The sequence below is a fragment of the Hirundo rustica genome, chromosome 1 (assembly GCF_015227805.2).
Source record: "Hirundo rustica isolate bHirRus1 chromosome 1, bHirRus1.pri.v3, whole genome shotgun sequence".
Taxonomy (NCBI): Eukaryota; Metazoa; Chordata; class Aves; order Passeriformes; family Hirundinidae; genus Hirundo; species Hirundo rustica.
Window position 1 is genome coordinate 39195879 of NC_053450.1, and position 13390 is coordinate 39209268.

General features: G+C 40.0%; 1 protein-coding gene across 5 annotated transcripts; it reads left to right on the plus strand.

The window, feature by feature from the left end:
• The first annotated feature begins 1089 nt into the window (after window positions 1–1089).
• Window positions 1090–12755, plus strand: LOC120756312 (epidermal retinol dehydrogenase 2-like). Of its 5 annotated transcripts, none has more exons than XM_040072481.2 (8): window positions 1105–1205; window positions 3578–3694; window positions 4152–4495; window positions 7071–7202; window positions 8192–8291; window positions 9121–9265; window positions 9858–9983; window positions 10559–12739. In XM_040072481.2, exons 3-8 carry the CDS (start codon window positions 4175–4177, stop codon window positions 10650–10652), a joined length of 918 nt encoding a protein of 305 aa, XP_039928415.1. In that variant the 5' UTR covers window positions 1105–1205; window positions 3578–3694; window positions 4152–4174; the 3' UTR covers window positions 10653–12739. The 5 variants fall into 5 exon arrangements, with proteins under 5 accessions (XP_039928404.1, XP_039928415.1, XP_058278399.1 ...); XM_040072490.2 differs by lacking the exon at window positions 3578–3694 and adding an exon at window positions 1505–1729 and having other exon boundaries at window positions 1142–1205; XM_040072470.2 differs by lacking the exon at window positions 3578–3694 and having other exon boundaries at window positions 1090–1205; window positions 10559–12755.
• The last annotated feature ends 635 nt before the right edge of the window (window positions 12756–13390 follow it).

Genomic DNA, 13390 nt, shown 5'->3' on the forward strand with positions numbered 1-13390 from the left:
ACATATTTAAACCTTTTTTAAAATTAAATAAATGGGGTCAGTTTTTTACACTTTCTTGTTTTAAGTGAGCCACTTTAAACAATACAATCCACAAAAAGAAAGCAGTAGCTAGTGTCATTGACTATCGTTAGCGTCCTGAATGTACAGCTTTAATACAATTATACTGGAAAGCGGGCATATAAATGATCATGACAATGATTTGCCAAGCAAACGCCATCAGTTGTATTTTTTCTGGTGGTACTCAGCATTCTCTCATCATACAGACTTTCCTTGAAGTTGTAAATGTTCAGCAGCTTAGACTTTTCAGAGTTCTGGTGCCTAAGGATAAGCATATGGTTAGAAAAACCCTCCAAAACAATGCTGTCCTAAGGGACTTGTGTATATATAGCAGTAAACGAAGAGCATTTCACTGAATTAGCAAACCCAAGACTCCAGTCTGGGTACAGCCAGAACACATTATTTTAAAGTTGAAACGTCGTTCATTCCTTCAACAGAACACCACCCTGAAAGGGTCACGCTCACTCGCGGCGAAACCCCTTCCGTGCAGCACTGCTTCAACACAGGCCAGGTAACCTCTTCACATCAACCACACCTTGAGGTGCAGGTCTCAGCACGGAGTGCTAACCACATCATGTGTATAAATACTTAAAAAAAAAAAAAAAAAAAAAAAAAAAACCACCAGGGAAAGTGCGGGGGAGTTCGGGAGTAGTGCTCGGGAGTAGTGCCGAGGTCCTCCGCCCAACAAACTGCTCTGTCCTTTGAGCTTTCGACCCTACTCCGGCCTCAGCGAAGAGCCCACGGATCCAAGCGTCCTCACGGCCTCCCGGGGCCGCAGCTCTCCTTGCCGGGGAGGACCAGGTCCCCGCAGCTCCGTGCCGAGCCCGCTCCCCCGCCCGGCTGAATCCCATCCCGGCGGCCGGCAGCCCCGGGCGGAGCGCGGCCCCCGGCCCGGCGTTCCGCCGCTGCGGAGCACACACCGGCCATACCCTGCCGCCGTCCCGCCTCGGCCGGCCCGCCCCCGGGCGTCCGCTCGGCCCCGCGCCGGGGCGGGCTGCCCGATAAAGGCAGGGCTGCTCCGCTCCGCCCTGCCGTGCTCCCTGCTCCCTTCGCACCGCTCTCCCTCCCCGGCCCGCCCTAGAGCCGCTGCGCTGCGCCGCGCCGGGAGGCGGAGGTGCCCTGCGTGTCCTTCAGGCCGGCGGGCGAAGGTATCCGCAGTGCCGGGGCGGTGCGGCCGGGCGGGCGCCGGGGGACAGGACAGGACGGGACGGGACAGGGTGTGCGGGCGCGCCGCAGAGGATCGAGCCGCGGCAGCCGGCCGCTGCGGGGCAGCGGCGCGTCCTGGGGAGGCGGCCTGAGGGGGTGGTGAGCCCGTCACTGCAAGCTGAACGCTGCTCCTGGGGCTCCTTATGAGGCCGATTGTCTTGGTAGGCGCGCAGTGCCAAGGGAGAGTAGGGTTATCCAGCATCCTCCGGGGGCTGAGGAATTTACTGCTACGCTTGGGCAGCCTTGGCTACAGGACTGCTGTATTTTTGTGGGATCGCAACTCTCCCGGTACAGTGAGAAAAGTTCCTCGTCGCCAAACGCTGCTGAGGTGACTGCGTGATCAACCTTTAGTCTTTCGACTGGCAAAGGTGGTGTGCCGTTTAGCTGCCAGCCTCAATGCTGCCCTTGTGGTTCGTGGGCAGTGATGGTCTTCAAGACCTTGTCAGGTCCGCAAGAGTCTGTCGTGGTAAGCATTAGCACACGTACCGACAAGCCTTTGCCGGCCAAGTTATCTGCGCTTAAAATCTGTCTGATAGAACATTGCAGAACGTCTGATACTTCTTTACCTGCGTGAACATAGGCATACTAAAAAACAATGCAAGGCATCGTAAGTAATCTGAGATTTTACATGTGCGCAAGGCCCCCTTGGTTAATTCACCTGTAAATACATCCCTGCTCACTTCAGTTGACAAACCAAAATCGGCTGAGTGACAAATTTCATTGTCTGAATGGATATGCTTGGTTACGGTAGCTGGTGTAGTTAGCAATACTAATGCATTTAATGAGAATGGAGGCCCAGTCAAATCTGGGTTAGAGGAGAAAGGTGTCCATGGACATTAAGCATCTCATTGAAGGATGCGGAGTTGGTCTTCTAACAGGAAGTCTGCTGTGTTCTGTATGCATAAACAACTCTATTTCATTAAGTGAAAGTCATACTTTTCTGAAAGATCTAATGTGCGTCTGACCTATACAAGCCTAATATTATGACTATTTTACTTAAAGAATTACTGTCATAAATTTTAAACTGAGTTTAGGTCAAACTGTGTATTGCCTCTGAAGGCAATTGCCTCACTTGGTTTTCCATAGGGATTAACTTTAACATCCTTATCTATGCTAAAGATACCAGTCCCCTTTCATGCAAATAGAGGGTTTTATGTTAAGTGCATTAAATTAGTGCAATCAAGTCAAATTCAGCAACTGCATTCATTTTAAAGACTTGTTGCTTCTGTTTTAGGCTCAACAAAGAACTTGTGCTTCCAAAAATTTGCACTTTTTTATGAATATGAAATTTTTTCCTTTATAACTATTTTTGCTTAGAACTGTAATAGCTCTATAGATAATAGAGCCTATTACAGGAAATGCCAATATAGGTTCTAGAAAAAAGTTCCAGTGCTGTTTTGATATTTGTTTCATTTCTTGCTGGTGCTACTGCCTCTGTGCACATTTTGTCTCATTTTAATGAGAAGGAAGAGTAGAAAGTACTCAATAGAAAGCATTCACCCCACGACTTTGCCAGAAAGTACTTTTTTTTTTCTGCCCACTATGTCTTTGGCAAGTGTTTTTCTGTTATCAGAGCAGTTTTAAGATGTCCCAATGTTGCTGCCAGAAAGCTTACTGAAATAACTAGCTCTGCTCTAGCAGAGGCCAGTTTCTTTTCAAGAGCAGCCTAGTTTCCCATGTAAAACACCTGAGACTTGTGGTAACACATGTATATTCACATGCTAAATTTAATGAACTTTGCTCAGAGTAGCAGAGTGACTTATCTCCTGGCAGTTGTCAAACACTATTACCTATACATATAGGTAGCAAAGTTAACTAAGAGATGTAATCAGACTGGGCATGTAGTGCTAAAGGTTGAAGTGTAAGTGCCAGTGTGCTCTACCTTTAGCTGAGAAAGAAGATGTTATTGCTTAATAATGTTATTAGTCAAGGATTAAAACCTGTTTTGATCAAGGATTATTTTCTTGCACAGCTTTTGTATACTGGGAAATAAAATAACATTCCTCCCAGGACTTAAAGGCTTGCTTGGTGTCAGCATTACTGGGATGTGTACAGATTGTGAGGTTAAACATGTACCTGAGATGGTATGATTCAAGCCTATGACATTTGCTTAATGCAGGGAGGTGAAGAGAAGAAACTCAACAGCTTTGCAGCACATTCTTAAAGAACTATGTTCAGCTGCAAAAGCAGGTTCTCATCAATAATGGTAGTACAGGTAGCTGAAAAGTCAGTAGTGACAGTTACTTACCTAGTATGCTTTGGAGATTTATAAGCATATTGTCTTCTGAAGCTCCTTTTGCTCATCTTTTTTCAGCACAATTGGGACTGTGACTTGTTCTGCATACGATTTCATGGTGACAAGGAGTGCCTACAGAGCAAAGAAAGCTGTGGTCCTAAAAGCAGATTTTTTCCTGATCTATAGTACTAATTTGTAAGCTAAAGTTCTTTGATCAAACCGTAAATTTTGATTTGTAATTGTCATGTATTTCTGTATAAGATGCCCAGTGGGCATATTTTTATTAATATTAGTATGTATTTATTTATTTTAGATTTTTGTCCACATTCTGTCAGAGCAGAGAATGAAACCCATGGCATGAGGGATGGGGAATTTGTAAGGCAGATGAGTGCAGGTGTTTCCTACTGCTGCTAAGTGGTAAATTAATTGTATACTGCATTCTGGAGGAAAGTGGAAGCAACCTGAAGATGAGACAGAAACAGGACAAATGGATTAGATATGCATGTGTAAGCCTACATATTTTTTGAAACAACTCTCAAAAGCAGGCTAGAGAAAATATTTAGAATGGATCTGAAAATGTTTTAGCAATGTTGATATTTGCATTTTCTCTACGGTTTACCCTACCTGGTAAATGTTTTGGGTTTTTTATCAGGTATCTGAAGAAATAGCCTGAAGATGAACTTCTTCCTGGAAACATTAAAATTAATTGTACTTTTAATTTATTACTTACTGGAGTCACTGGTGTTCTTGGTTGTTCCTGGACGGAAGAAGAATGTTAGTGGTGAAATCGTATTAATAACAGGAGCGGGAAGTGGCATTGGAAGACTCTTAGCAATAAAGTTTGCCAGCCTTGGAGCCACGGTGGTCCTCTGGGATATTAATCAAGAGGGGCTCAACTCCACAGTTAGACTGGCCAGAGAAAATGGAGCAGGAAGAGTACACTCTTACATCTGTGACTGCAGCAAAACACAGGATGTCTACAGAGTAGCTGACCAGGTAAAGTATCTTATTTGTGGCTTTGACATTATTCTAAGATGAGTGCAAGCATGGATGTAAGATGCATGATTAAGTTTTCTACTGGATTCAAAGCAAGAGATTAAAGTTAATTCATTCTGAATGTATTGTGTTTCCTATCTATTTCAAGAATTCTGGTTTTTAGAGTTGACTTGTATATCTCTATTCCTTAAAAAATAAAAAGAGCCATCTCTCTCTTTCAGTAGCTCATTTTAACTGGGTAGCTTCTCATTCATTCACTCAATTACTGAGCAGGCACTTAATCGTGAAGTGCGGAAAATCAATTTATTGAAGCTAAAGCAGTATTTCAAGTTCTGGCAGCCTTTCACCAGAAGACCATACATTGTAAAAAGGATTAACTGCTTAGGCAATTTTCAAATCATCCCATTGCTGTGAAGAGATTTTTGCAGACTTACTTTATCTGAATTAATAAATGTATCTTGAGGTCTTAAATATGTCTTTCTTTCATTTCTGAAGAGCTTTGTAAACATAGCATGTGGTTAGATAATCCGGGCAGACTAGCAGTATTGCCAAAAGCTAAAATTGTTAAACAGTTTCAAGTGTAAGAACCTGTTCTCATTTGCTTAAAATTTGCTAAACTTAACTGTTGAACTAAGAGGTTTCCACAGTGAGTCTTACCTAGGTATGAATTTTTTTAAAAAAAATTTTCAGCTGTCTTCAGGAACACCTGTTGGCTGAAATAATATTTTCATGCTCTTTAAGAATCTCTAGCCTTCTGTCTTTTTCTATCTGTGCAAAAATTCCTATGAAAAGCTTTCTGATATGTGAAGCTTGTGCATGAATTGCAGTTTGTTAGATGCTGGTGCTATTGGTTTTGTATTCCAGCAATGCCGGTCAGCCTTGGTCCCCCTTGCAGTTCTGTTACACCAACTGAGCTGGGCATCTGCTGTCCTTGCAGAGAAGTTGCACGTCTCTCCACAGGCCTGTGGCTGTGCTTCCTGCTGAACTGGGAGAACTGGAGGAGGAGTATTGTGAAGGATACTGGAATGAAGCAGATGAAAATTGACCTTTAGTTTTGAGGAGTTGAACTGAGGGCTAGCTCTCTGGGCCTGTGGAGAAAAGCAGTGGCTGAGCCATGCTGGCCAAATTCGAAAAAGAGAACAGGGTGTAGATCTGTGTGACATGGGCTCAGAGCTAGACAGGAACAGAGAAGTTGTAGTAGGGTCCAGTGCATGGTCCCTCACTTATAACCTTCTGTCAGCAGTTCAGCAACTGTCAGATTCACTAATAATCCTCATGCTGACCTGCATAGAAGAAAACACCCTACTACCATTATTTCGGAAACGGCATGTCCTGCTGATGATGTAGAATCATCTAATCTTACAAATTACAAAAAGACTTTAGTATTAGGTGGTGCTCGGTGCCACTGTTTACTTCATGCAGCGTAGTAGACTTTGGTTCTTAGTGTTCAGCATCAGCCTTTGCAGGATATGACAGCATGGTTCCAGGTCCTTTTTCCCCTTCTGGTGATTCAGCAGACTTGGAGTTTTGCAAGACTGTTGTGAGTTAAAGTCATGCTGGCAGGGCAGGATATGTTTGAAAACTTTGCTCCCAATGAAACAGTCTTAAAGGTGAAATGAAATGCATGTGAATCATTATTGTGTGCTTCATCAGCCGCACAGAGACACACTGAAGAAGTTACTTTGGTAGGAAGAAAACCCAAAGGCTCTGCATGTATCATGTCATTGTTTCTTTCCTCTACCAACAGGATGAAGGACAGCCTTTTGGCCATTAAAACCTATGGCTTAAAATTTATTTCTTGTATCCCTATTCCAGAAGTACCCAACTCCTAAAGCTTAGCTAAAAAAAAAATAGACAAGACTGGAGCAAGTTTAAGGAGGAAGAGGAGGTTAAGATGGAATAAAGGATAGGTGATAAATTACTCTTTAATTCTTCGGTGTTATACCAATTTCACTGTTTTACCAATTTCATTTTTCCCAAATAGCTCAGATCAATGACCGGTACTTCAAATTCTATATTAAATATTTTCATTTCATTCTCCTGTAGAAAGCTGACACAATATCTTGCTGCCAGCTGGCCTACAGTTGTTCTCTCAAATGAGTCTGTTCAGGAAAGTTCTCAGTCTGGAGCTAAAATGAAAGCTATACTTCCTCTTACTGAATTAAATGTATAAGTATTATTTTTTAACCAACTTAATTTCTGGGATAGAGTGTACCAGATTCTAGTCCAGAATTGCTCTTTAAGATGTGTTTACTGTAGCAAAATACTTGTATTAGTTAAGCTTTCTGCATTAAAGACTTACCTGGAACATTTGTCCACGGAAACAGAGGTGCTGAAAGCAGAAGCTTGTGTGGAGCTGTTGGGCTCCACAGATTTGAAGAAAATCCATTTGACAGCTCACCTTTAAAAAGGCATCAGGTGAGACTGCAAGAATCTGAGGAGTTTGGATCCATAACAAGCATAAGTTCAACTCATTTAAATGTGTAATATATCTGTATGGTAAGTTTAGATGTTAAAGAATGAAAAAAAGAATGTTTTGTATTTATTGCACACTATCTTGATGCTTTCATTTTAGGTTAAAAAAGAAGTTGGTGATGTCAGCATTCTAATAAACAATGCTGGTATTGTAATTGGGAAGAGATTTCTTGATTCTCCAGATTCACTTCTAGAAAAAACCATTCAAGTGAACACAATGGCACACTTCTGGGTAATACTTGTATTTTGCATATACATACTTAGACATCCTTTTAACATATTTTCAATGTTAATTTTGCCTTTTGGAATTGAGGAAAACACATGAGGATATAGAGTTCTTTGGAAATTCAGTCAGAAATCATACAAGAAATTACTTATTTTGCTCTGGAGCCTGTAAAATTAAAGAAAAAGCTTGGAAGAATGGATCCCTTGGGAATCTCTAGGTGGAAGGCAGGTAGAAGCACTTTTCATTTAGGAATTCTCTTCAGAACTGAAGTCTACCATCTGCTAAATTCTGAGGCTAGTCATATGTTGTGGTCTCATTATTAATTGACATGAAGCAGGCCCACCCTAATAGTTGCTGCTTCTAGTAACAGAGAAGTGTTCAATTCTACTTCAGTTCTTCTGCTCTGTTAGTGTTCTAGTTGTTCTGTGGCTGTGATAATTTCAGTAAGAAACACCACATGTTCTGATAATCCTCTTAATTGTAAGTGGAGCTTTTGTCCAGAGTAAGTAACCTGGTGTGCTTTTTCTTCCTTTTAGTGAAGGCAGGTCACCTATATGGTGCTTCTACCATAAAGAATTGTAAAGAAAATATTCAATCATGTTTCAGTTTATTTTGAAATCACAAAGATTTAATGAATTTAATAGAAGGAAAACATGAAATTAAAGTCTTTGCCATTTCACAAAATTTGCAGTGAACACTTAATTCTCATTTGAAAGAAACTTCATTACTAGATTAAGCTATATATTTAGCTTTCATCGAGTTACCATTTGTCTTTGGTAGACTGGTGGGGTGGGAACTCCCCACTTAGATTGCTGAAGGTTAGAGTTCAAACAACAAGCTCCACATACATACACACATCCTTTCCATAATGGAATGGGGAAAGCTTATTTAAACTGTTGGGAGAATTTCTCTAAAGCCAACAAACACCTTAAAAATATTATGGCATGTAGCTTTCTTAGTGAAATGTTACATTACAACTCTGATTTCCTTTGCAGACTTACAAAGCCTTCCTCCCAGCAATGGTTGCCGCTAATCATGGACACCTGGTTTGCATAGCAAGCTGTGCAGGATTCCTTGGAATCAGTCACATTTCAGGTAGTGTATTAAAGCTAGTATTAATTGTGGTAATTAGTTTGATTTTTAACTCTGCAACCAATATCCATGGGGGGAGGGGATAAAAAAAAAAAAAAAAAACCAACCAAACCTGATTTTGAGTTTATGGATCTTTCTGTATAGTTGAAGCAAGTAGTCAGACTTTAAAACAGCTGACCTTAAACAGACCATTCCTTTACAAAACATTTTCCAGAAGCTCAGCAGTGCTGTGAAACAGGTTTTTCTGCCAAGGCAGGAGGATCTAGAATCCATACAGAACTTTGGAAGCTGAGAACCTTGATGTTGTTAAAATTTAGTTGCAGGTTTCTGATAGGGAAGAGGCCACTTTAGATGCAGAGGAAGCTCAAAAGGCACTTCTGGAACATGTATACAAAGAGGGAGGAATATGAAATAAGGTGACATAGCAGTAAAAGAAATCTAGCTCCAAGGAAGTGATAATAAGTACAAACTGAATTTCAAGTTGAAACCACATTAGAGAGTCTTGACAACGTGAGTTTGACACATAAGAAGTGCATGGATTTAAAGAAAAAATGGTATGAAAAAATGATATGAAAAAAATAATTTCATTTACCATTGTTCATTAGAGAGTGAAAAAGTGGTAGCAGGGAAGTCATGAGAAACCCTCTGTCTGCTAGTTTAGAACAACAGTTGGTCTAGGAGACGAAAGAAAAGGAATGAATCACATCAAAAGCAAATTTTAACCCAATCGTGAAAACCATTCCTATTCTGATGTGAAGTGGTTTAGTACTGGACAGTAAAGTTTAATTTGTAAATTTAAATATTTAACTGCAATTAATGTTTTATTTTACAGATTACTGTGCAAGTAAATTTGCAGCATTGGGTTTTGCAGAGTCAATTGATATGGAGATGAGAGCTCTGAGAAAGACTGGTATTAAAACCACAATTGTGTGTCCTTATGTCATAAACACAGGAATGTTTGATGGTGTTAAAGCCAAGTGAGTAAACTCTTGTGACGTTTTTATGAAAGTTACATTTTTAGCATGTTATAAACCCCTATTTCCTTTATGAAAACCATGAGCCAGGCTTTTTTCTGCTTGTATTATTTTTAGGGCTTCAGATGGGTGTTAACAGTGCTATCCAGTGACTGGGTAACTCAGAAGGCCTACGTACTTTACTATTCATTTAAGATGAAATGTGAAATATAATTGGTGTCCTTTCCTCTGCAGAAGCCAAATTTGTCCATATGTCCAAAGCTCCATTTGTCCTCTCTGGTTTCTAAACCCTCGTTCTCCTCCTGAAATTGATGGCATAGCTTTGCTCAGTATGCATGTATAATGACAAAGTTTAGGGGCCAAATAAAAGTCTAGCGTGTCTTAATATGAGTTTTCTGGTTTTGTCTTATGAGAGGTCATACAGGGGAAAAATAACAATGTCCACTCATTCTAATATAATGAAGATTCTGTTGTTCATAGGACTTGGGGTATTTCTTTCTTTTTTTAATTGAACAACTGTAAAATTGAGACTTTTTTGAATAAATTGTGAATCCAATGCCATTTGTATTATAGCAATAAATATTTTCTTTTTCAGGTGGCCACGTGTGCTTCCTATTCTGGATCCAGAGTATGTGGCTGAGAGGATAATCAGTGCGGTTCGGCAGAACCAAGAAATGTTGTTTATACCACGCATCTTTTATTTTTTGTATTTTTTTAGAAGGTAAGTTGTTCCTTTTCCCCTCTCTTTTCTGTCTGGGGATGCTTAAAGTATAAAAGAGGCTTCTACATATTGATGTGAATTTTCATTAAGTTATGCACACTTTTGGAAGGGTTTTTTTTGTTTGTTTGTTTGTTTCTACGGGTTCAGTCTACCCTTGGGCCACAGAACAATGGCAGAAATGTCTAACTGTGCCTTGCTGACTCCATTGGGATGCAGTTTTACTAGGGGCTGTAGAGACTGGGCCTGCTTCTCCATAACTGCATGTCAGAGAATTATTGGTTGGAAAAGACCTCTAAGATCACTGAGTCCAACTTCAAACCCATCTGGTGTCTTGCTCCAGCATTTGGGTGCTTTCAACTCTGTTGTAAGCCAGGTTGGAATACTGATCTATCTAATAACTCAGGCTTCCAAATGAGTGTAAAGGATATTTTGAGAGGACCAGTGAGTCTATATTCTAAAGAGTATACTGCCTTTGTCAGTATTAGCCAGGTTAAATGAATTCTGTGATAAAACTGCACAACTCTTCTGATATCTGTTTGTTCCTTTTTATCTTCTTCCATGTCCCTACCTTACAGCTTCCTACCAGTGAAAGCAGCTGTTCTCCTTTTAGACTACTTTGGAGGCATGGAGATCATGAGCACCTTCAAAGGTCGACCAAAGAAGGAGTGAGAAAGCACGAGATTCAGAGACCAGCAGCTGCAAAGTGGATGTTGTTAAAGGTGGTGGTGGGAAAAGTTCGCTTGACTAGCAGCTGTGAACTTTGGGTGCCTCATTTCTCAGTAGTAACAAGATTTTTGAGAGTTGCTTTTTAACTGGCTCTTAATCAACAGCTTTCATCTGAACTATTTTTTTAGTCCAGTGAATTTTTTTTCTTTTCACTACATTATGAAAATACAACAATTGAATTTAGTTGCTTTGGTTTATAATGGCTTAAATGTGATCCTGCATCACAAACCAATAATTGGCAACTTTAGAGGGAAGAAAAGACCAAGAAACCACATGAATTTAGCAGGTAGCCAGAAAAGCCTCTAGTGGATCTGACTTCTTGCTGCCAATCAGGGAACCCTGAGGATGAGCTGTACTGCTGGTGCCATTAGTATTCCCTGGTAGGCTGAGGAATTCAAGAATTTCCTCAAACAACAGATTCTAACTCTTACAAATGAAAGTTTTGTGAGATTAAAATATGCACTGTGTTGGTGAAAAAAATTAATTTATTAATTTTTGGAGGTGTGATCTCTCAACTCACAGATGACAATGGATGTTGGGGCAGGGACAGGGAAGGCTATGCAAATTAAGCATTTGTGCTGCTAATCTGTTTTGCACCTAATTTATTTTAAAAGCTAATACCATGACTGCAACTTTGTAACAAAAGTCTGTACCTTTTAAGTAGAGTATTTTAAGAACTATTTTAAATTGTAATCTCCTAAGAGGAATAAATTTGTATTTATAAAGCAAGAGAGACTGCAAGTCTAGGTGGGCTATTCAATGTCTTGTCAACAGAGACAATGAACTACTAAAAGCATAGGTGTTGTGTTCTATAATAGGGGTTTCTCTTGGGATTATTTCAGAAAGGAATTATATTGACAGAACTGAATGGTATCATTACAGCCATCCTTTGAGTAACAGCACAAAGTTTTCCTTCTCTGAGTAGGGTAACAGGTTGCCTAGTGTCTACAGAGACTTATTTTACTTTCCCTTTACTCTTAAGACTGTCCATTTATTTTGAGCATATGCTGAAGAGGCATTGCCCTTTTTGACAATGGATGCTTAGAAAGCTACCTTGATTTTTTTGTAATCCAAAACAAGAAAAAGGAAGCTTTTGTGTATGTCACTTCTGTACATGCTAAGTCCCACTTCATGTCTCAGTTCTCTGCTAGCAATTGAAACAGTATGGAGAAAAAGGGACTTTTCTAATGGAGAACCTTTTTTTCTTGAAATGATGGCCTAGAGACTACTTTCATTTCCCTTGTCTATACAAATAGTAATGTTTATTAGCAGAGAAAGGTTCACATAGAACTACTTTATTACTGAAGAGCAAGAAACACTGAGTAAAACAAGTGTGTTAAAATCACCTTACCTTTACAATGGATTGATAAGAGCTGGAATTCAGACTGGTGAAGAAAGATTTGTTACAATCTCCTTTCAGATCTTCTGCTTTTCTTCCTCAAAATTTTTACTCGTTTTACAGTACACCTCAGGAAACAGAAGTTAACCAAGTAAAAAGAGATTGTCTCAATGTGCTGTCTATACACACATTGCACAGTTCAAAATTCTACCATAATAACTATGTGGTGTATCTGCATCTTCAGCCTTCTCACCTTTTTATAGTAACAGAACATACTTTTCCCTTCTGGTTATGCAATACTAGATATGCAGAGTTCTGGAGCAAAAGGGAAAAGTGAGCTACGCATATGAACACTATGAGTATCAAATTCCAGCTCTAGTGAGACCAAGTAGCTTTTCATTTTTAGTCTTTGTGAAAACATTCTGCTCAGGAAAATTAGAAGAAGTGAGTCTGGCAGTGGGATTTGGGGATTCTCAGCATGTTCATGTTTGTTACAGTCCTAGGAAGATTTTATCTGATAATCTGTGCCAGAAAAATACATCTCCAAGCGACTTTACTACTTCACAGAATCAGTGGAAAGGACCTGTGCTCAGTTAAGTTTTGTATATCTCTAAGGTTGGAAACTCTACAACCTCTCTGGGTAACCTGTTCTAGTGTTTGCTCACGAGCTGTTTAAAAATAAATAAATGAAAATTATGTGTAAATTGAATGTACTTTTTTTTTCATGTCCTTTCAGAGGATACCACTGAGTCTGAATTTGTGTTTTACACCTTCCTTTTAGGTACTTGTACAGATTGGGGCTGAGCCTTTTCTCGAGACTAAGCAGTCCCAGAAATCCTTGTATGGTAGGTGCTCCATATCTTAATTATCTTTGCAGCCCTTCACTGGACTCACTGAGCATATGCAAAAACTAGTTATGAGTAAATTCATATCTCTTAGAGACCAATTTCTGTACTAGACCAAGCATAATATGTCATACAGAGCTTTACTAGAATATCTCTGCTTGCTAGCTGTCCTAGTAGGAGTACACAAATAATTACTTTTATATAAATATGCTGCTACCACATTGAATATTGTGGTCACTGGTAAATTACATCATGTGCCTGGAGGATAAGAGCCTGTCTTGTGGTGGTTTTTATCTCCTGCATCTCCTGTGATGGCATGACAGATGAGGAGTTGTATCCTGGAGATCAAACACCACACATTCTTCCCCTGTGTTCAGCTGGTTGCATGGAGCAGGTGTTTGGATCTTCAACTGAGATATAAATGTCTTGAGATAAAAGGTGGCTTACTTCCAGCATAACAATGATCTTGAGTGATTACTTTCCTGATGCCAAAAAAG

What these genes read in the sequence shown, in the direction of transcription:
- LOC120756312 (XM_040072470.2), top strand. Translation starts at nt 4,175, where the DNA reads ATGAACTTCTTCCTGGAAACATTAAAATTAATTGTACTTTTAATTTAT. An exon ending in ACACAATGGCACACTTCTGG is followed by an intron (nt 7,203 to 8,191) that starts GTAATACTTGTA and finishes TTTCCTTTGCAG; the next exon opens with ACTTACAAAGCCTTCCTCCC. An exon ending in TTTTTGTATTTTTTTAGAAG is followed by an intron (nt 9,984 to 10,558) that starts GTAAGTTGTTCC and finishes CCTACCTTACAG; the next exon opens with CTTCCTACCAGTGAAAGCAG.